This window comes from Solanum stenotomum, chromosome 12 (genome assembly GCF_019186545.1).
Source record: "Solanum stenotomum isolate F172 chromosome 12, ASM1918654v1, whole genome shotgun sequence".
NCBI classification, from domain to species: domain Eukaryota; kingdom Viridiplantae; phylum Streptophyta; class Magnoliopsida; order Solanales; family Solanaceae; genus Solanum; species Solanum stenotomum.
This window is the reverse complement of record NC_064293.1, coordinates 26,988,581-27,009,113: the sequence shown is the minus strand read 5'-3', so window position 1 is coordinate 27,009,113 and position 20,533 is coordinate 26,988,581. Positions and strand designations below refer to the sequence as shown.

The window sequence follows — 20,533 nt, the reverse complement described above, 5'->3', positions numbered from 1 at the left end:
GTGAGACAAAATCTCGATTAAGAAAAAAAAGTTACATAGCACATTTACTATCATTTGATATCTATGTGACATTGACTTTTCAATCTTGTGTAACAACTTAATATTGAGATTAACAATGTCAGTGAATTACTCTGTCAAATTATCCCTCGAACAAAATATTAGATATTTATTTCACTATTCTTTGGTGAAATGTAATTTACTTTGGCTCCTTTGCTATGCAAGTAACAACATTTTTTTTACTAAAAGACACAATATTATTATATGATAGGACCAACTGGCCTACATAATTAAAAACTAATAAAAAGGAAATATTAAAATTGTTGAGAAAAAAATATTTTCATAAACAAAACTCTCTAAACGACTATATTATGGATTCTATTGTGTGCAAGTAACAACATTGTATTCAACATTGCTGATTTTTTTTTCCAAAGAAAATAACACCTCTTATATATTGAGTCACTTTCTTTATAAGTTGGTTACGTCTTGACATTAAAGTATTAACAATTGACTATCTTACAGAACATGATAATATGATAGTACATTCATATGTAAATAGATTGTTTAAAGAAAGAATTTCCTCTATATAATGCCTGTATTTGCATAACCAATATATTTTTTGATAATATTTATTAGGATAAATAAATACATCAATAGTTTCTTTATTCATAATAAGGTCTAAATGATCTTTATTCATATCTTATTGAGGTACTCAATAATAATAATAGTGTATTAAAAAATTTCACTTTAATTTTCCGAAAGAGGATTTATCCTAAAGGGGAAAAAAAGAGAGGAAAGAAAACGAAAAGAATGTGAACAAAGTGGTTGTCCATCTACACAACATTAATTATCTTTTATAATTATTTCACTTTAATTTTCCAAAAATGTCCTTTTAGATTTAGAATCTAAATAAAAGAGTCATTGATTACGTCACTAATAATTTTGCAAACTGCAAAAAACGTTATTGCCGACATATTAAAATCAGAATTATATATGCCTATGCAAAATTCCCCTTGTCCCATGTTGTTATAAATAAACAAAAATAATGAAGGTAAGAGTAATAGTATAAATCATACACAAAGCTAATGTACTTATGAAGAAAACATATGATATTCAACTGTTTTTATTATATCTGTTTATTCATTTTAATAATCTGTATAGTGAAATTCTATTATGTCATTTGATACTATATTGACGATAATTAGTTAAAATTATAAAGTATGTGTAATATATTCGCGGATTACGGCATGATGACTTAAATAAAAAGAGGACATATGATATTGTAGCGTAAAATAATAATTTAAAATAAATTATAAAAAAATAAATAAGTAATTATCAATAAAAATAAACAAATAAAATTACGTATTTATTTTCTTCACCTCACACCAACTTGCGTCACCCTTGACCTTTTGTTCATCTTCCACTTTTTTTTTAATTAGATTTTTTTGTATCGACACATCCAATAAAAATAATATAATTCTTCTTATATTTTTCTTTCAATTTTTCGTGTTTTGTTCTTACAATTTTTTTTCAAACGGATGTGATTTTTTTATTTATATTTGTTCTTTCATGTTTTGTAAGGATGTTTATTGGTGGAAGGTAGAGTAGATAATATGAAATTATGAATATAAAGTGAAGAAAAAGAAAAAGAAAACATGTTTACCAAAAAAAAAAAAAAGAAGCATTTTTCACATTATAAGTCAACAATAATTGTCAAAATGACATATTAATGTTCTATTTAAGTTTTAAAATGAAAAGACGTATTAGAGATATCTAACTAAAAATTGGTTATAACTTCAAAAAGCTATCAAAGAATTTCGCCAATTTTCAAGTGAACTTTTTAAATATAAGCTTATGCCTATATGGGGCGGACCTCACTGGACCACGAAGGCCACATTACGAGTAGCATAATAGATTTCAGAATTAAGATTTGAGTGTTAATTTCGTTTTGACTTATATCAATTAATCCATTTTCATCAATCTAGACCAAATACGGAATATTTATGAATCATTATTTAAACCTAATATACAAAATGTATTCTGTTCATAAATATATTTGATACAGTACGGTATACTTCATTTTTTTCTAATTTATTTTTATATTTTTATAAAATCAATAATCAATTTATTCAGTATAATTATAAATTCCATATACAAATTTACAATTTTATTAAGATAAATCAACTAATTAATCTACTTTCTTCGATCAATAAATCGATTTACTAAAAAAATCATTGATACCCCCTATTCTTGGTTATTACTTAGTAGAATTCGAGTATTACCTCACAACACCACCATCACAAACAACAAAAACAACAACAATAATAATAATAACAAGTGGAATTTGTAGAATATAGAACATATATAAACCTTACTCCTATATATACTACGAAAATACATAGATTATCTAAATCTAACTATCTATCATATATTATTATAAGTGGGAAGCTTCTAACCTCAAAGTTGAATTACCATTTTATCCTTCATTTAAATATTTTTTTTTTTATGTACAAAATAAAAAAATATATTCTAATAACTAAATACAAAACTAGATATAAATGGGAGCAGTTTTAAGGTATTCAAATGTGCATTATATTATGTAATAAATATATTGGAAGATAGAAAGTCATTCAAATGGATGAAATAGCTTGAGTAAGTTGTTAGCGGAAGTCCAAGCATTTGAAAACTGAAGAGTTATCTTGATGACACTTATTTCACATTATTATTGCCAACTTCAATGTAATTGTTAACAATTATATATATGGGTATGTTCATGGATTATTAGATAGACATAGCTTGTGAAACACTGAATGCAAGGAGGGAGTCAAGCCACTCAAGAATTATTTTTCCATGCTCTCTTTGATCAGTAAGTTTAATAAAAACAAATATGTTGCTTCTATTTCCTTAAATAAACATTTATATTTATTTTTTTGATCTTTTGACAAGAAAGCTCTTTTACATGTATTCACCATCTTGAAATGTGTATGCATGTTTACTTATGAATCATGATTCGAAATACGAAGGTTAAATTATCTAATTATTTTATATCATTTCATGAATTCAAATAGAATATTTTTAAATTCTTTAGAATAAATTTTACATATTTGTACATTACAATCAAAAGTGACAGGAAATTCACTTTTAATTATTTTGTGTTTGTAGATAACCCTTTTATTTATTTACTTTTTATGAATGAAAATGTGGAAGTAAGAAAGAAAACTATAAAAATAAAACGGTGGGAACATAAACGAAAGGCGAAGACAAGAATTAAGGCAAATGATGCAAAATAGTAACGTTAGGGGAAAATAATAATAAAGTAAGAGAAAAAAAAAAGGATAAAAAATATTAAAATATGATAAGAAGTATGAAAAATAACCATGACCAAACTATTGTAATTTTTTGTTCATGCTACAAAGGAGAATAAACACACTATGTCATGTGAATGTAATATGGAGACAACATATATACTTGTTACAAGTACATATGGAAATTCAAACTTTGGTACAAATTAGAAGGTATGTTATGTGTGTATTGTCCCTTTCTTAAAAAAGTAACAAACTAATATATTGCAGGTTTCGGCCTAATAACATAAAAAGGTANAGTACATATGGAAATTCAAACTTTGGTACAAATTGAGAAGGTATGTTATGTGTGTATTGTCCCTTTCTTAGAAAAGTAACAAACTAATATATTGCAGGTTTCGGCCTAATAAAAAGGTAAATTATTTATCACATTAAATTTTGTTGTCCAAATTTGGCAGGTTACCGAAATATCTAATTATTTGGCATTTACATTTTATAATAAAGAAGTCATTTATATAGGTTGATTGTTCATTTATTTCATTTATATTTTTTCGTTAAATCATTTGTGAAACTCATCACAATGTGATTTTAATATAACTCCTACCACATATAATATTTTCGTGGGACTCACGTGCAAAGCACGTGTTCAGGACTAGTACTATATTAAAAACATGAAGATTCTTAATAATGTCGATTTATATGCTATTTTGGATAATAATTGTACTTAAAATAGAAAAAAAAAAGATACTTTCAGCTTTCTTCCATCTCAACTTTTAGGTTATATTTATTGCATTATTAATTAACACAATTACACACAATGCAAATCACATACACTTAATTAGTTTTCATAAATTTCCTTAGGAAGATAAATAGATTATTTCCATAAATTTATAATATTCTACTTACTTAATTTACGAAAAGTTACAAATAATTAGGCTGGTGCTAAGCTTACCACTAAAATTTTGGTGGCAATAGTTATCCTATTGACAGTCTACATACGTTCAATGTTTCTAGAAGAGATAAAATAATTATTTTCTCTTTTTCTACAAATAGGAAAAACTCAAACAGAAGTCAGCTAGAATAAGGAAAATAAAAGAAAATACAGCTATAAATACGCTAATATTAAAACCTAATATCAAAAGTATCCTGAAATTTTTAGTTTTACTAACAAACTTTCTTATCTTATAAATAGCTCTTTTTTCTTCTTCTCCTCTTCTTGATTTTCTTTAAAACCCTAAGGGATATATCATATTAATCTTTTTTTTTGAAGATGGAGGATAATAATAATGGAGAAAAAAAAGGAGATGAAGATCAAAAAGTGTCATTCTACAAATTATTTTCTTTTGCAGATAAATTTGATGTTGCCCTAATGATAATTGGAACAATTGGAGCTATTGGTAATGGATTAACTCAACCTTTAATGACACTTATTTTTGGCCAGCTTGTTAATTCTTTTGGTTCTTCAAATTCTGATGAAGTTGTACATAAAATCTCAAAGGTATGTATGTATGTATTTAATTTGATTATGTTCTTGTTTGTATTAATTATCTTGATTAATTTCTTGGTTCATGCAATTAAATTGAAGTTGTAACGTTTAAATTACGATTACATTAACTTAAAACTTGCCTTCTAAGGTCTCGTTCTACAACAACAAGAAAGATACTAATAAACAGTTTTAATTTGGGGGGAGGGGGTTGGTGTATGGAAAAACATGAAAGTCTGGTTTTAATTATATATACTGATGGTGTAATTATTTTTTAATTAAACGAGTGTTATAGCGATAAATATTCAAGAAATTAGTTTTCAATACGATAATCATGTTGGATAGAGTTATTATAACTAAATGAACAATCAATTTAATATCATGACCGTATTTATAATCAAAAGCTGATTCTGTACTAATTACTATTGTAATCACCACATCTTAAATTATATTTTGAAGTTTTTTTCTTTGTGTATTTTAAAAGTTTCATTGTTTAATAATACTGAAAGTGTTACCAACAAAGAATGCACACTGCTCCTTAATTAGAGGTCTTGAGTTTGAGCCCCCAAATAAGATCTACCTTATACAAATCTAGGTTAGTCGGACTCCAACGTGTACTCATAATATAAAAATATCTTTTGTTTTCCTTTGTTTTTTTCCACGAAGAACAATTAAGCATCCTTAATGGTGCCACTCATCTATTTGAATTTTATCTTTTCTATAATAAGTTAAGACGTGTCAATTTGAATTATTGGAAATAGCAATAGGAATTTACTTTTTTTTTCTTTGTGGCAAACATAATTATGATTTTCTCATATAGAATTCCTTTTGATTTATGCTATCTAATGCAATATAAAGCTTAATTCAAATTTTTTATATTACAAATCCCACTATAAAAGTGGGAAAGAATAAAAGTATATACTAATGTGAACTCTAATTTTTTTGTGTTACAGTCTAATCAACTTTATAATTTACTGTTCTTAAGTGGTCTCATAATAAACAACATTTGACTAAACTTTGTTACTTTTTCTTCTTTAATTAGTTTTTTTTTTTTTGGAATTTTTGATTTCAGGTTTCTATTGACTATGTCTACCTCGCTATTGGAGCTGGCGTTGCATCCCTTTTACGTAAGTATACACTCATCTGTATTTTCTTATTTCGAAATGTTTTGATATGTTTTACTTGAATCGAAGCTTTTTTGTATTGTTTTTCTACACTGACATGAGTATAATTGGTGAATCAAGGATATGGAAAATTTTATAAATACTTTTGACATAAAAATATTATAAGTTACTTTAGCTAAATACATGTGATAGTCATATAGAGGTTCCCATTTAATTTGTGGGGTACGTTAGAATCGGTGCCTTTGCGTGCTTGTTTTATTAAAGACAAAAGTAGTAAAAACACATTTTTTTTCAATCAATTACTAACCCCACCATGTTTAGGAAAATCTAGGTTAATAAAATTCCAAAGAAAAAGGTAATTTTATGGTAATCACTTTGGGGCTCGACTAATTTGATGATCTTTCCTCCCCGGAATAGAAGTGTGCTATTCTGACGAAGGTTTAATGTCATCAAGTACCTCAAGCTCTAATGAAAATTTTATTGGGAATGTAGCGTAGTAAGGGGTTTCATATGCTATCTATAAGTCCTAGTAGTTTTATTTTAAAATTTGAATTGTTCTGATGAAAATTCTGGCTCTACTATAACACGACTCTAATCTAAGGATCAAGAATAATGTGTAAAATGAACCATAACATAACACTAGTAAATTTGAGTTTTTGAACTATGGTAATAATGGAAAGAACCTATGCATTCAATGGTGAAAATTTTACCCTTGTAACATTGCAGAAATGTCATGTTGGATGGTTACTGGAGAGAGACAAGCGACTCGAATTCGAGGACTATATTTGAAGACAATACTGAGGCAGGACATTGCCTTTTTTGACACTGAAACAACAACAGGAGAAGTCATTGGAAGAATGTCTGGAGATACTATTCTCATTCAAGATGCCTTGGGTGAAAAGGTGCGCGTAAATGATACTGCAAACTGAATAATGTTTTAGTTTTCGTTATTTCTTGTAAAATAATCATAACAAACTTAAGTTGAATGATTCCAGGTTGGGAAGTTCATTCAATTCATCTCAACATTTGTTGGAGGGTTCATAGTCGCGTTCTTTAAGGGATGGCTTCTATCGATAGTCTTGGTGTCTTGCATACCCGCTCTTGTCATTGCTGGAGGAGCTATGGCATTGATCATGTCCAAAATGTCAAGTCGCGGACAAGTTGCCTATGCACAAGCTGGAAATGTAGTAGAGCAGACAATAGGAGCAATCAGAACGGTAAAAAGCCTGATCCAAATAGTTCTACATGTATAATTTTGTATTAGACTTTGCAATTTTAATCTGAAAATCTGGATGACTTCAGGTTTCAGCATTCACCGGAGAGAAGCTGGCAATAGATAAGTATGACAGCAAACTGAAAATTGCCTGTGCTTCTACTGTCCAACAAGGGCTTGTTTCAGGCGTTGGACTTGGCACGGTCTTGCTCATTGTTTTTTCTACTTATGGACTTGCCGTTTGGTATGGTTCCAAGCTGATAATAGAGAGAGGTTATAATGGTGGAGATGTTATCAATGTTATTATGGCTATAATGACTGGTGGAATGTAAGCATATAATTCTCTGTTTAAAGAAGGATCTTTGATTTGTTGTATTGGAAAATTGGTGTAGGCTATAGAGTACTGAAACACTTTTGCTTGTTCTCTTTATCAATTTGCAGGTCTCTAGGCCAAACAACGCCATCTTTGAACGCGTTTGCAGCAGGACAGGCTGCAGCATACAAAATGTTTGAGACAATCAACCGGAAGCCTCTGATTGACACATCGGACACAAATGGGGTTGTGTTGGAAAACATCAAGGGTGAAATTGAACTTAAAGATGTGTACTTTAGGTATCCAGCCAGGCCAGATGTGCAGATCTTTAGTGGATTCTCACTTATCGTTCCTAATGGCAAAACTGTAGCTTTGGTTGGGCAAAGTGGAAGTGGGAAGTCCACAGTTATCAGTTTACTGGAGAGATTCTATGATCCAGAGGCTGGAGAAGTATTAATAGATGGTGTCAATTTGAAGAAATTTCAACTCAAATGGCTAAGGCAACAGATGGGATTGGTAAGTCAGGAACCTATCCTGTTTGCGACAACCATAAAAGAGAATATCAGTTATGGTAAAGAAAATGCTACTGAAGATGAGATTAAGACAGCTATTGAGCTTGCTAATGCTTCTAAGTTCCTCGATAAACTTCCTCAGGTAACATATGATTTTCCCTTTATTCCATGTTCACACCTACAATTAGCTGTTAAATTGGCAAACGAATGGGAGTTTCATCGTTTTCATTGCGGATTCTGTAGGGGCTAGACACTATGGTAGGTGAGCATGGAACACAACTATCTGGAGGACAAAAGCAAAGACTGGCAATAGCAAGGGCTATCTTAAAGAACCCAAGAATACTCCTCCTTGATGAAGCTACAAGTGCACTTGATGCTGAATCAGAGAGAATCGTGCAAGAAGCACTCGAAAAAGTCATGGCAAATAGAACGACCGTTGTTGTTGCTCATCGTCTAACGACCATTAGAAATGCTGATCTTATAGCGGTGGTGAATGCTGGAAAACTAATAGAAAAAGGTAAAATTTCTAAAGAACTTTTATCAGGCTTTACTCTAGTTGTATAACTAAACTAAATTCATTCTTTTCCCTCATTATGAAAATAGGAACACATACTGAGTTGATACAAGATCCAAATGGGGCATATTCCCAGCTTGTGCGAATGCAGGGAGGGAATAGAGAAGAAGAAAACATGAAAAACATGGACCTTGAGAAGGTGGATTTAACCACGGATTTGGATAATAACCTGAGCAGGTCATCAAGCCAGCGATTGTCAGCAATGAGGCGATCAACAAGCCAGGGATCATCTAGACATTCTTTCACACTCAACTATACTGTTCCTGGGCTAATTGGTATTCACGAAGCAGAAATAGGAGATGAGGACAAGCAAAAAGAAGATAAGGGAAGCTTAAAGAAACGAAAGAAAGTTTCCATTAGGCGGCTTGCTGGACTAAACAAACCTGAGCTTCCATATCTGTTACTTGGATCACTGGCTGCAATCATACATGGTCTTATTTTCCCATTATTTGGACTCTTATTATCGACAGCTATTAAAATATTCTTTTACCCACCACAAAAGCTGCGAAGTGAATCAAGATTCTGGGCACTCATGTATTTTGGCCTCGGTGTGGTAACTTTGCTAGTTGTACCTTTCCAGAACTACTTATTTGGAGTTGCAGGGGGGAAATTGATCGAGAGAATTCGTTCTTTGACATTTAAGAAAGTAGTCCACCAAGAAATCAGCTGGTTCGATGATCCTGCACATTCAAGGTTTGTAACAAATCAAATCCTGCCTCCTCCTCCTCCCCCCTCTCTATCTTAAATACTTAACAGAGTGTTGTAACCTAAAAATGTGAAATTTTCTTGAATGCAGTGGTGCAATTGGTGCAAGGTTATCAACTGATGCTTCCACGGTCAGGACTCTTATGGGTGATGCACTGGCACTTATTGTACAGAACATAGCAACTGTAGTTGCCGGCCTCGTGATAGCCTTCACTGCCAATTGGATTTTAGCACTTATAATCCTTCTCGTGATGCCTTTAATTGGTGTGCAAGGATTCCTCCAGACCAAGATGTACAAAGGCTTTAGTGCTGATGCAAAGGTATTCCGTCTTTTCTCATCTTTGAAAAATAGATTACATTAAAATGTGCTTGAATTAACTTAAAAATGGATTCTCATTTTTCTAGGTGATGTATGAAGAAGCTAGTCAAATAGCAAACGATGCTGTCGGGAGTATAAGAACAGTGGCATCATTCTGTGCAGAGGAGAAAGTGATGGACATGTACCAAAACAAATGTGAAGGTCCAATGAAGCAAGGAGTGAAGATTGGAATTGTTAGTGGAGCAAGCTTAGGCTTTGGTTCTTTTATACTGTATTGTACAAATGCCTTCTGTTTCTACATAGGATCCGTCCTTATTCAGCATGGATTGGCATCATTTGGCCAAGTTTTTAAGGTAAAGTCTCTCAGATTTATCTTCCTTTTCTGCTCGTGTATCGATATTAATTTTCTGAAAGAAATTTTTAATGTTGCAGGTTTTCTTTGCATTGACTCTATCAGCTGTTGGGGTTACACAAAGCACAGGAATGGCTCCAGATGCTAGCAAAGCCAAGGATTCTATAGCCTCTATATTTGACATTCTTGACAGAAAACCCGAGATTGACTCAAGTTCTGATGTTGGTACTACTCTAGCTGCTGTTCGCGGAGATATTGAATTCAAACATGTGAGTTACAGGTATGCAACTCGCCCGGATGTCCAAATCTTCAAGGATTTATGCCTAACTATCCCTTCTGGAAAGGTATTTTCGAGTACTCCCTCTACATTATAGCGTACTTTCATCTTTTACACAATTGGCTTAAACTTTTTTTTCGGTTCTCTTTGTAGACTGTTGCTCTAGTGGGAGAGAGTGGAAGCGGTAAATCAACTGTCATTAGCCTAATAGAGAGGTTCTACAATCCTGAATCAGGATCGATATATTTGGATGGTGTGGAAATCCGACAATTCAAGCTAAGTTGGCTAAGACAACAAATGGGCCTGGTTAGTCAAGAACCAGTACTGTTTAACGAAACAATTCGTGACAACATTGCCTACAGCAGACAGGGGCATGCAACAGAAGAAGAGATCATTGAAGCAGCAAAATCAGCAAATGCACACAACTTTATATCTTCATTGCCTCAAGGATATGATACATCGGTTGGGGAAAGAGGAATACAATTATCAGGTGGACAAAAGCAAAGAATAGCTATTGCAAGAGCTATACTGAAGGATCCAAAGATTCTTTTGCTAGACGAGGCAACAAGTGCTTTAGATGCAGAATCAGAACGTATAGTTCAAGAAGCATTGGATCGAGTAATGGTAAATAGGACGACTGTGGTTGTAGCTCATCGCTTAACCACAATCAAAGGAGCTGATGTCATTGCTGTTGTGAAGAATGGAGTCATTGCTGAGGAAGGAAAGCATGATGCTCTTATGAACATAAAAGATGGAGTTTATGCATCCTTAGTAGCATTGCATATGACTTCAGCCTGATTACTGCTTCATCTTGTGACCAAAAATTAGATTAGGTTTATTTTTGTCTTCCTTTTTTTTCCTTATCATATATACATATCTCCTCCTTTTTATTTGCTGATGTATTTGTATCAGAAAATATTGTGAATGAACAATCTTACTTTTCTTGATAAAATTCTTTTCTGATATATTTTTCTACCAAAGTGGTACACTTGCAAGGTGAATTTTGTCCCTCAATGTGTCGATCATGGCCTCTTTGTCGGATTATTACATCAAACTAGTAACTGAATGTTGATGAAACACAACTTCTGAAGATAGATTAATACATAGTGTCACAATTACTAGAGGATACATAGGTCCAATATTGTCGCGTTTCAACTTACTGGATTTTCAGAATTTCCAATTCTCATAGCATCTAAGTATGATTTCTTATCAAGTTTACGAGCAAATAAACCTCTGAAATAATCTATAGCTCCAATACTTCTGAACTTTGCTGGATTTTCAGCAGAAATGATACTCGGAGCAGGACCAATTTGTCCATCAAGTTTTGTGCTGTAAAATGTTGCAATTGAGAGTCTTTCCTTTTCGCTGTTAACCACTGCTCTGTGCTCAATGCTACGGTAGGCTCCATTTGTCACTATCTGCAAATAGAATATACTTCTCATTTAACACAGTACATAACAGTTTGATGTGCAAAACCAGCACACATCTGTTAACACAGAAATAAAAATAGATGTAGTCATACATCATCTTATACTCCTTTACGCGCTCCATAATAAGAAATGATGTTTTCTGTTATGCATAGTCCTTCACTTAATTGCTTCAAACAGGTAAATCAATCATTTGTCCTTAAGGATCCGACATTAATCCTCTCATACCTACTAATTGATGTACCAAGATTTTGAATATTTACACTATATGTTGCTCGAATTCTTCAAAACGTAGTGCATTTTTCGGAAGATCAGGATACAACAACATTTTTTGCAGAATCCGAGCAACATAGTAAAGGTGATCATAGCAACTTAATTACCTCCATGACATCACCAATGTTGATAACGAAGGCATCAGGAAGAGGACTAATAGGAATCCACATGCCATCTTTCTTGATTTGAAGTCCTTCCATTTGGTTTAGTTGAAGGAGAATAGTGAGGCCAACAGCATCTGAATGAGGAGTAAGTCCTATCACTTTGTCTGGTTGTGGACATGGCGGATAGTAATTCATCCTCATTGATTGCATCCCTTCTTCAAACAGTTCCATTATGTATTCTTCATCCATATTCAATGCTTTTGCTAGAAAATCAATCATCTTTAAAGCCAGGTTTTTCAGTTCAACTGCATATAGTTCCACTGTTCCTCTGTTTCAATACAACAACTTCTTAGCCAATATCCTGTATTTTTCGTTGGCATGAGATAACACCGTCTCAAATTAACTCGGATTTAACTTATGTATATTGATAATAAAGAAAATAACTGGCACTCGTGTTTGAGTCCTCCAGAAATACACTACTCTACTCTGGGACATGATGTTTTTGAAGAGTCCGAGCAACAACTCATAAATACTTTGACTAGAGGGAGTAGTTTATTATATGTTCATATAAAAAAGAATGAACATGTATTATTTCAAAGTTGTTAGCCATAACAAGACATATAACAAAATTCCAAATTTTTCATTCTTTGTGTCAAGGCAAACTATGACGAACCAAATAAACCAAAAGAGTACCACTAAAGTTACAGTTGAATGGATGAGATCCCTCTACCTTTAGACATATATGTTCTCGAGTTTAAGCCTTGGGATAATACCTTTAAATGAGCTCTATGCAATGAGAATCTGAATTAATCGAGACAGTAGTAATACCTAAATGGTTGAGGGAGGTGGGGGAAGATATGTTGTTTTCTGAATTGAGTAGGGAGAGTTGTCAAGAAAAACATATCAGCCCAATCAAGTTTTTGGTCCTCAGAAACAACAAAAGCTTGTCCATAACCATCCATATCACCATCCGCTTGTTTCAACATTTCCTTTTCTTCTAGTGGGAGGTTGAAGAAATCTTGAGTATCCTTCTTCACTTTCTCTACTAGTGTACCACTCACTCCATGATTTATCACCTGTAAAAAAAATGTTTAGTGGCTATTCTCATTCTCGCATATATTTTGATTGAATCAGTCAAAAAAAAAGAAAAAAAAGTAGTCTTTCAAGCGAAACAATCAAGATTTTTATCTTATAACACAAATTGATTTTAAACAGTAAAGTTATAGGCTAGGGGCGGCTCAACCATATTTGTGGCCTAAAGCCAATTTTATTAAGAGGCCTTAAATTTATCTAATATAAATATTATTATTTTTATTCAATTTTTTTTTACCCCACTAGAAGAAAATTTAGGATCTTGTCCATTTTTTTTTGTTCATTTTAACAAATTAAGAAAGGAGCCCTAGCCTCTGTCCGGTCGATCATTCCTCTAGCATCTCGCATTCACATCCCCGTTTGACTGCCGCTCGGGAATGTAATTGTAGATAGGTTAGTCTTAGTGGATCGTTGGCTCCACCTGTTATCTCCCACTAGAAGAAAGGGTCACTTGTAGTACTGTTTAGCAGTTGAATATATTTCCCATAATGATGACATTTATATTCTCTTTTTCTTCAAATATTTTTTCTTTATAACCATCCATATCCTTCTTCATACATCTAGGATAATTCAAATCTATTTTGAAATTAAAATATGAACTTGATCTCCTCTTTATGGAAATATATTCAACTGCTAAAAAGTACTACAAGAGACCCTTTTCCTTATTATTAATTATCAATGTCATCATTATTAAATTGTTTATTTCATATATTAATCATATATTTACTATAAAATTCAGGTAATTTATCTGAATAATCTATATAACATTAGTAAAAAGAAAAGAGAATATAAAACCCCGTACAATATTGTTTATTACTTCCTTCATATTACTGTTTGGGAGTCAAATAATTTTTCATTTTTAAAAATAAATATGTTTAATTATTACCCGGCATCATTAGCCATATTAATTTGTTGCACTTGTCATGAAGTGTTTAAAATATCACCCTTGCGTAAAAACAAAAAAAACTTTAAATATTAAGTATTTTAGTCCATATATTTTGCTATGTTATTTTGATATATATAAGGTACCAACCTGAAGATGACTAATATTGATTTAAAACATCAATATAAAAAATTATTTAGATCCGGTGTTTTGTTTGATTCATTGAATTAAAAATAACAAATACGTCATATAATTCAAATTAAAAATATGTACTTACTTTAAAGCTAGATAAACCTGAAAAAAAAATTGTTTTAACTTTGCCCTTCTTAATGACTTTGGAAAAATAGCTTGATAGAAGAGAATTTTTATAATTTGATCGTTTCATCCAAGAATTAGTTAATATATCACGATTTCACTATACTTCCATATTGAAAGTACGTAGTACTATACAGACTACAGATAAAGATGAATGAGTACTTATCAGTCCAGCAATAACAGAAAACCAAAATACTATTACTACTCATATTTGTATTAAAAATTAACCTGAAAAAATCCCCATTCTCTGCAAGCAGAATCAAGCTTGTTGAATTCGAATTCATCGCTACGAAGCAAGCTTTCCATGTTGATGATTGGGATATTATAATGATCAAATTTCATCATCGGAGGAACAAGAAGTAGTTGATCATCATCTCTCAGGTAACGCGCCGGGACATTTTCCGGTGAGCCTTTGGCCAGTTGTTGAACACTTGGTACAGGCAAAGATCCCCCTAGCTTAGCAAAATTATTCTCTTCCATATTTATCATTTTTTTGTTGTAATGCTAAAAAATACCCACAAATATATATTGGCACACGGCGCACACCTAACTCATAATACAGCCTCAGTTTAATAATATGCATTATATTGACTTTTACTTAATCAAATTAAAGGGGCGGGACCTACTACAATAATTAGTTTGAAAACTTTTTAAAAATAATTAATTGCAAAAGTAGAAAAAAATTAATCAGTGTTTTTTTGATTTAGTAAGGTGGACAACTAATATGTGACAACTATTTTTAGTACAGAAAAGGGCAAAAAATACTCCTGTACTATTCAAAAAAGGTTTAAAAATACCCCTCATCTACCTATAGAATTAAAAATACCCCTCAATCAACCTTTTTGGTCCACTATTATCCTTTAAAACTAACAACCTTATATTTTTTAATTATTATATGGGATCTTTCTATTGGATAAAATTAATTTCCAACCCACCAAACTTTCTTCTACCCCACCCGACCATATGTCACCCCTTAACCCAAACACAATTGCAACGTTTTATTGAAGTTGAAAGATTCAAGTTGGATTTGTACATATTTGTAATCACAACTTTAACTTCTTTCTCCAACTTCTGCTTCACTGTCTATTTTTTCCTCTTTTCCAGTTGTGTCACAAACTCAGAAAACATCTCAAGAATAAAATGACCTACTTAGAAGAGAAAAGACTTCAAAAATCAATGTTCCCATCTTGAATCTTTCAACTTCAATAAAATGTTGCATCGAAAATCTGATTATTTTGGGTGAAATTATTCTTGAAATCGCTTAATAAGAAAAGAAGAAGAAGAAAAATAAGATATTAGGTTTAGGGGGAGAAGAGATGATTCAATTTTTATTTTTTTTAAATTTTTGATGGATCTTTTAATTGGGTTTGGGTCAAGGGGTGACATATGGGACGGGTGGGGTAGGAGAAAGTTTGGTGGGTTGGAAATTAACTTTATCTAATAAAAAGATGCCACATAATTAATAATAATAATAATTAAAAAATATAAGGATGTTAGTTTAAAGGGTAATATTGGACCAAAAAGGTTGATCGAGGGGTATTTTTAACCCTATAGATGTATGAGGGGTATTTTTAAACCTTTTCGAATAGTACATGGGTATTTTTGGCCCTTTTCTTTAATATGCAAGAGATTTTACTTTCTCCGTTTTATTATTTAAATCCTCTTGATTTTACATGTATTTTAAGAAAGCTTTAGCTGCAAACGTATTTTCTTAAACTAAAGTTTTATTATTTGATACTAAGATAGAAAAAGAAAGATAATAATAAAATTCTCTTAATTTTATAAATTATATAATTAAATTAAAATAACTATTTTTATTATGGAGGACAATTACTATGAAATGGATGAAGTACACTTTATCGAGAGATTAATAAATGAAACACACTACTCTTGTATATCCATTAACATTTTGAGTTGTACAAAGTTCACAAAATAAAAAGAGGAAAAATGTCATCCAACAAACAATGATGATAGTGTCTTTCGGTAATCATTGAGTAATTTGGACCTAACAAAGAAATAATAAAAATTTGATTGGCAAACAAAATATTGATCAACAAATAAACATTTTAGTGGCTATTACATTTCTGGATAACCACCATATTCATTACTCATGAGTTACTTGGAAAAATATCCTCTTGAACCCCAAAACTTCACAGAAATAAGCAGATCAAAGGCAAAATCATAAGAATACAAAAAATATGCAGGGCCATTCTGATAGCAATTTTCATTTTACTTCTTTTGTTTTTATTTGGTTATCATCTTTTTAGATTTCACGTTACTTCAGAAATTATGCAAGTTTATCATTATACTCTTATTTAGTATTTTCTTAAAGTCAAGTTTTCAATCAATGAACATAAATTAATTTATTTTGATTAATTAATTTGACCAATATACAAGAGTTATTTACTTAGTTTTTCTATGTTGGTCAAATGTATATTTTTAAGACACATAACTCTCAAAGGTAAAATGGAAAAATAATATTATTTATGCATTGTTTTGGTGAAATGCCCTATGTCCCAATTTATGTGACTTACTTTCATTTTTCGTCTGTTCTAGAAAGAATGACACATTTCTATATTAAGTAACAATTTAATTATTTAATGTTTATTTTACCCTTAATGAAATGATTTACAGTCACACAAATTTCTATAATTTATTTTGAACCACAAGTTTTAAAAGTCTACATTTTTTTCTTAAACTCCGTGTCGAGTCAAACTACCTCATATAAAATGGGATGGAAAGAGTAAGAAACATTTATTTTTAATAAAAACGACATGTAAATATGAACTATGGGAGTATTATCATATCTCTTTATGTTTGTATTTGATTGCGCAAATTTGAGAAAGCACAAAATCAGCTCACTCGATTTAGGTTAGCTTTAGTTATTTTATTTATTTTTCAACAAAAAGCTTTAGTAATTCACTTAAACCTATTTTTTTCGCGCGCGGGGGGTGGGGGGTGGGAATTTGTCATATATTTATTAAAAATTCAGAAAATAATTTATCAGTAATTATATATTAGCCAACATGCATCATCCTCAATCGGCATATTCCACGATCACCATAAAATTTTCAAAAATCATTTTGTTAATATATGTATTTGATTAATTTAGTATTTTTATTGAATTTAATTTTATTAATTTTAAATTTTAAAAAACTTTTATATATTCAAAATGTTTAAAAAATAAATAGTCTGAATCATTTAGTATTCAAATCTTAATACAATATTTTACAACATAATAAGAATTTGAATATGTATTCAAATTCAAATATTTAAATCTTAATGCACACCATATTTATTCGAAATATCATGATATTAACGATGAACACATATCAATGTTATTTATTTCTGTTTTAATCCTTTTTCATTCATATCAAAGGATTTACTTACGTACGTACCATTAATACAACTACTAATTAATTCTTGAATCATCTTCATTGGTGATTAATTCTCATAGCTTCCACATATGATTTCCCAACAAGTTCACGGTTGTGATATCTTCTATAAAATTCAGTGGCTCCCATTGTTTTGAATTTTGGTGGATTATGAGCTGTAACAAGGCTACTTGCTGGACCTAATATAACATCCAATCTTGAACTCTGAAATGTTGCAACTGAAATCCTTTCTTTTGCTGACCTCACCATTGATCTATGCTCTATACTTTTGTAAATTCCATTTGAGAAAATCTGCTCCAAAAAAATAATAATATAAGAACGGCTGAACGGGGCTACAAAGTCAAGTCAGGATCGGGATGAGAGTTTTGGGTTAGAGTCAGGTTTTGAGTCCCGCATCAAGGTAGGGGTAATGTTTTGAGTCAAAGTCAGGTCTCGAATCTCGAATCAGGGTCGAGGTTATCTCAAGTCAGGGTCGAGTCTTGGATTTTGGGTCCAAGTTGAGTCTCTAGTTAGTGTCTGGTCTAGGATCTTGTGTCCAGGGTTGGGGTTAGGTCTCAATCAAACTTAGGTCCCAAGTCTTGGGCCAGGGTCAAGGTCATCATGAGTCGAGGTCGCGTCTCATAGGTTTTAGGTCAAAGTCGAGTCTAGGGACTCGAGAAAAGTTAGGTCTTAAGTCTTAAGTTGGGTTTAAAGTCTTATGTTTTAAGTTAGGGTTAATGTTAGGTCTCGAGTCTTGGGTTGGGGTCGGTTTTGAGATCTCTTGTCTTAGGTCCGGTTCGTTCTCGAGTCCCAAGTTAGGGTTGGATCTCCTATTTCTAGTCAAATTTGAGGGTCGATCTTAGGGCTTGAGTCCTAGATCAAAATAGAGTCTAGATTTGGGTCTAAGGTTAGGGTTGGGGTCAGGTCCTCAGCTAGGGTTTGAGACTTGAGTCTCGAATTCTTAGTCAAAGTTGGGTCTTGGATTGGGGGTCGAATCTCGGGTCATTATCAGATCTCAAGTATCAAGTTAGGTTCGAGTCTCTCATCTAGGGTCTAGAGTGATGGGTCGAAGTCGAGGGTTGAGTCTCATGTCCTGGGTTTCTAATTAGATCTTGGATCTCAAGTTTCCAAATGTGTATATATTCAAAATTCAATATTCAGTCAAATATGATCACGTAAATTAAAACTTTAGAGAAAATAATAACAGATAAAGAGAAGAGAATGAGGGAAGTACCTCAAAAGTATCTCCAATATTGACTATGAAGGCGTTAGGGAGGGGTAAAATGGGATTCCAAATTTCATCTTTTTTAACTTGAAGACCTTGAGTTTCATTGACTTAAAGAAGGATTTTTAAGGCAAAGGGATCAGAATGAGGGTAAAATCCCATCACTTTGTTTGGTTGTGGACATGGTGGATAGTAATTCATCCTCATTGATTGCATCTCTTTTTCAAAAAGACTCTTCACTTCTTTTTCTTTAATCCCCAAAGCTTTACTCAACATTTCCAAAACTTTCATGCTTAGCTCCTTTATTTCTTCCGTGTACTCTTCAATCGTCTCTCTACACAATAAGTTATTCTCTTACTTATTTTCTAATGTTTAATACAGAAGGGTGCGAATGACGTTAATTACGTACCTAAGTGAAAGGTATAGCTTGGAAAATATAGGCATCCGCAAATGTGGAGGTGCGGTCTTCAAATAAAAAAAGTCTGCCCAATCAAGTTTTTGTTCATCAGAGACAACGAACAGCTGTCCAAATCCATTTGCATCGCGTGGTGATCGTTCAAATTTCTTCTTCTTTTCTAATGGAAGATCGTAGAACTTTTGAGTCTCGTGTTTCATCTTCTCCACCACAGAAGAACTAACTCCATCATTAATCAACTGAAACATGTGGAAAGTTAGAATTAAAGAGTTGTCAAAAGAGGACTAAAGATTTTTTTTAAAAAATGAACTAAAAGGAAATTAAGTAAAACAAACAAGCTACGTCACCTGAAAGAAACCCCAGTGTTGAGTTGCAAAATGCAACTTGTTAAGCTCGAGATTCATGATGTCATGATCATTAGAATTGACCAATCGTTGCATGTCAATGACTGGAATTTCCTTATTATTACGATCATATGATGTGATTGATGAACTGTCCTGATCATCACGTATAGGGTTGGCAAAATGGGTAAATAATATGGATATCCGCTCATATTATCCATTTTAAATGGGTTGGCTATCCAACTCATTTAAAAATGGGTAAAAAACGAGTAATACCCATATTACCCATTTAAAAGTGGGTAGTTAAATGGATAAAATGGGTAAAAGCAAACAAAAAAAAAGTGATAAAGGTAAGAAGGTCTTTTTTTTTAAAAAAAATCTAGAAAAAAAAAATGAAACTTTTTTTTACATTTAATTTGGGATAGGGGGAGTGGGTTGGTAATTTTTTTTAAATATTTTTTTTTTTTAAAAAATAAAATTTTGTTAATTTTTTTTTGGATGGGGTGTGGGGGGCTGGTAGGGGGTGGGGTGGTAATTTTTTTTTAAAAAAATTGTTAATTTTATTTTGGGATGGGGTGTTGAAGGGGGGTGGGGGTAGGGAGGGGGTGGTAATTTTTTTTAAAAAAACATTTTATAGGGAAAATGCATAAGTACCCCCCCAGCCTATACCCGAAATCTCAGAGACACACCTAACCTTTACTAAGGTCCTTTTACCCCCCCGAACTTATTTTATATGTAATATTCTACCCCTTTTTGGCCTACGTGGCACTATCAGGTGGGCCTAGCACATGTTGACATTTTTTTCAAGGATAGTGCCACGTAGGCCGAAAAGGGGTAGAATATTATAGATAAATTAAGTTCGGGGGGGTAATAGGACCTTAGTAAAGGTTAGGTGTGTCTCTGGGATTTCGGG

The 20,533-nt window shown here is 32.1% G+C and overlaps 2 protein-coding genes and 1 pseudogene across 2 annotated transcripts; 1 reads left to right on the top strand and 2 right to left on the bottom strand.

Annotated features, from left to right (window-relative positions):
- The first annotated feature begins 4,547 nt into the window (after window positions 1-4,547).
- LOC125846809 (ABC transporter B family member 9-like) lies at window positions 4,548-11,080 on the top strand. Its single transcript, XM_049526420.1, has 12 exons — window positions 4,548-4,797; window positions 5,855-5,909; window positions 6,633-6,808; window positions 6,902-7,123; window positions 7,209-7,447; window positions 7,561-8,086; window positions 8,188-8,461; window positions 8,548-9,211; window positions 9,315-9,543; window positions 9,629-9,895; window positions 9,975-10,238; window positions 10,325-11,080. The coding sequence occupies exons 1-12, from the start codon at window positions 4,570-4,572 to the stop codon at window positions 10,967-10,969; spliced, it is 3,789 nt and encodes a 1,262-aa protein (XP_049382377.1). The 5' UTR covers window positions 4,548-4,569; the 3' UTR covers window positions 10,970-11,080.
- On the bottom strand, window positions 10,916-14,809 carry LOC125846811 (protein SRG1-like). Its single transcript, XM_049526426.1, has 4 exons — window positions 14,494-14,809; window positions 12,804-13,051; window positions 11,979-12,303; window positions 10,916-11,589 (listed from the first exon to the last, which is right to left on the bottom strand). The coding sequence occupies exons 1-4, from the start codon at window positions 14,752-14,754 to the stop codon at window positions 11,323-11,325; spliced, it is 1,101 nt and encodes a 366-aa protein (XP_049382383.1). The 5' UTR covers window positions 14,755-14,809; the 3' UTR covers window positions 10,916-11,322.
- Window positions 14,810-17,699: 2,890 nt separating this feature from the next.
- Window positions 17,700-20,533, bottom strand: part of LOC125848118 (protein SRG1-like) — a 3,506-nt pseudogene continuing 672 nt past the window's right edge.

Coding starts and splice junctions, on each gene's coding strand:
- LOC125846809 (XM_049526420.1), top strand. CDS start 4,570: ATGGAGGATAATAATAATGGAGAAAAAAAAGGAGATGAAGATCAAAAA. Junction 7,448..7,560: donor GCTATAATGACTGGTGGAAT/GTAAGCATATAA, acceptor ATCAATTTGCAG/GTCTCTAGGCCAAACAACGC. Junction 9,896..9,974: donor CATTTGGCCAAGTTTTTAAG/GTAAAGTCTCTC, acceptor TTAATGTTGCAG/GTTTTCTTTGCATTGACTCT.
- LOC125846811 (XM_049526426.1), bottom strand. CDS start 14,754: ATGATAAATATGGAAGAGAATAATTTTGCTAAGCTAGGGGGATCTTTG. Junction 13,052..14,493: donor GAGAATGGGGATTTTTTCAG/GTTAATTTTTAA, acceptor TTTTTTTTACAG/GTGATAAATCATGGAGTGAG. Junction 12,304..12,803: donor CACCTCCCTCAACCATTTAG/GTATTACTACTG, acceptor GTATTGAAACAG/AGGAACAGTGGAACTATATG.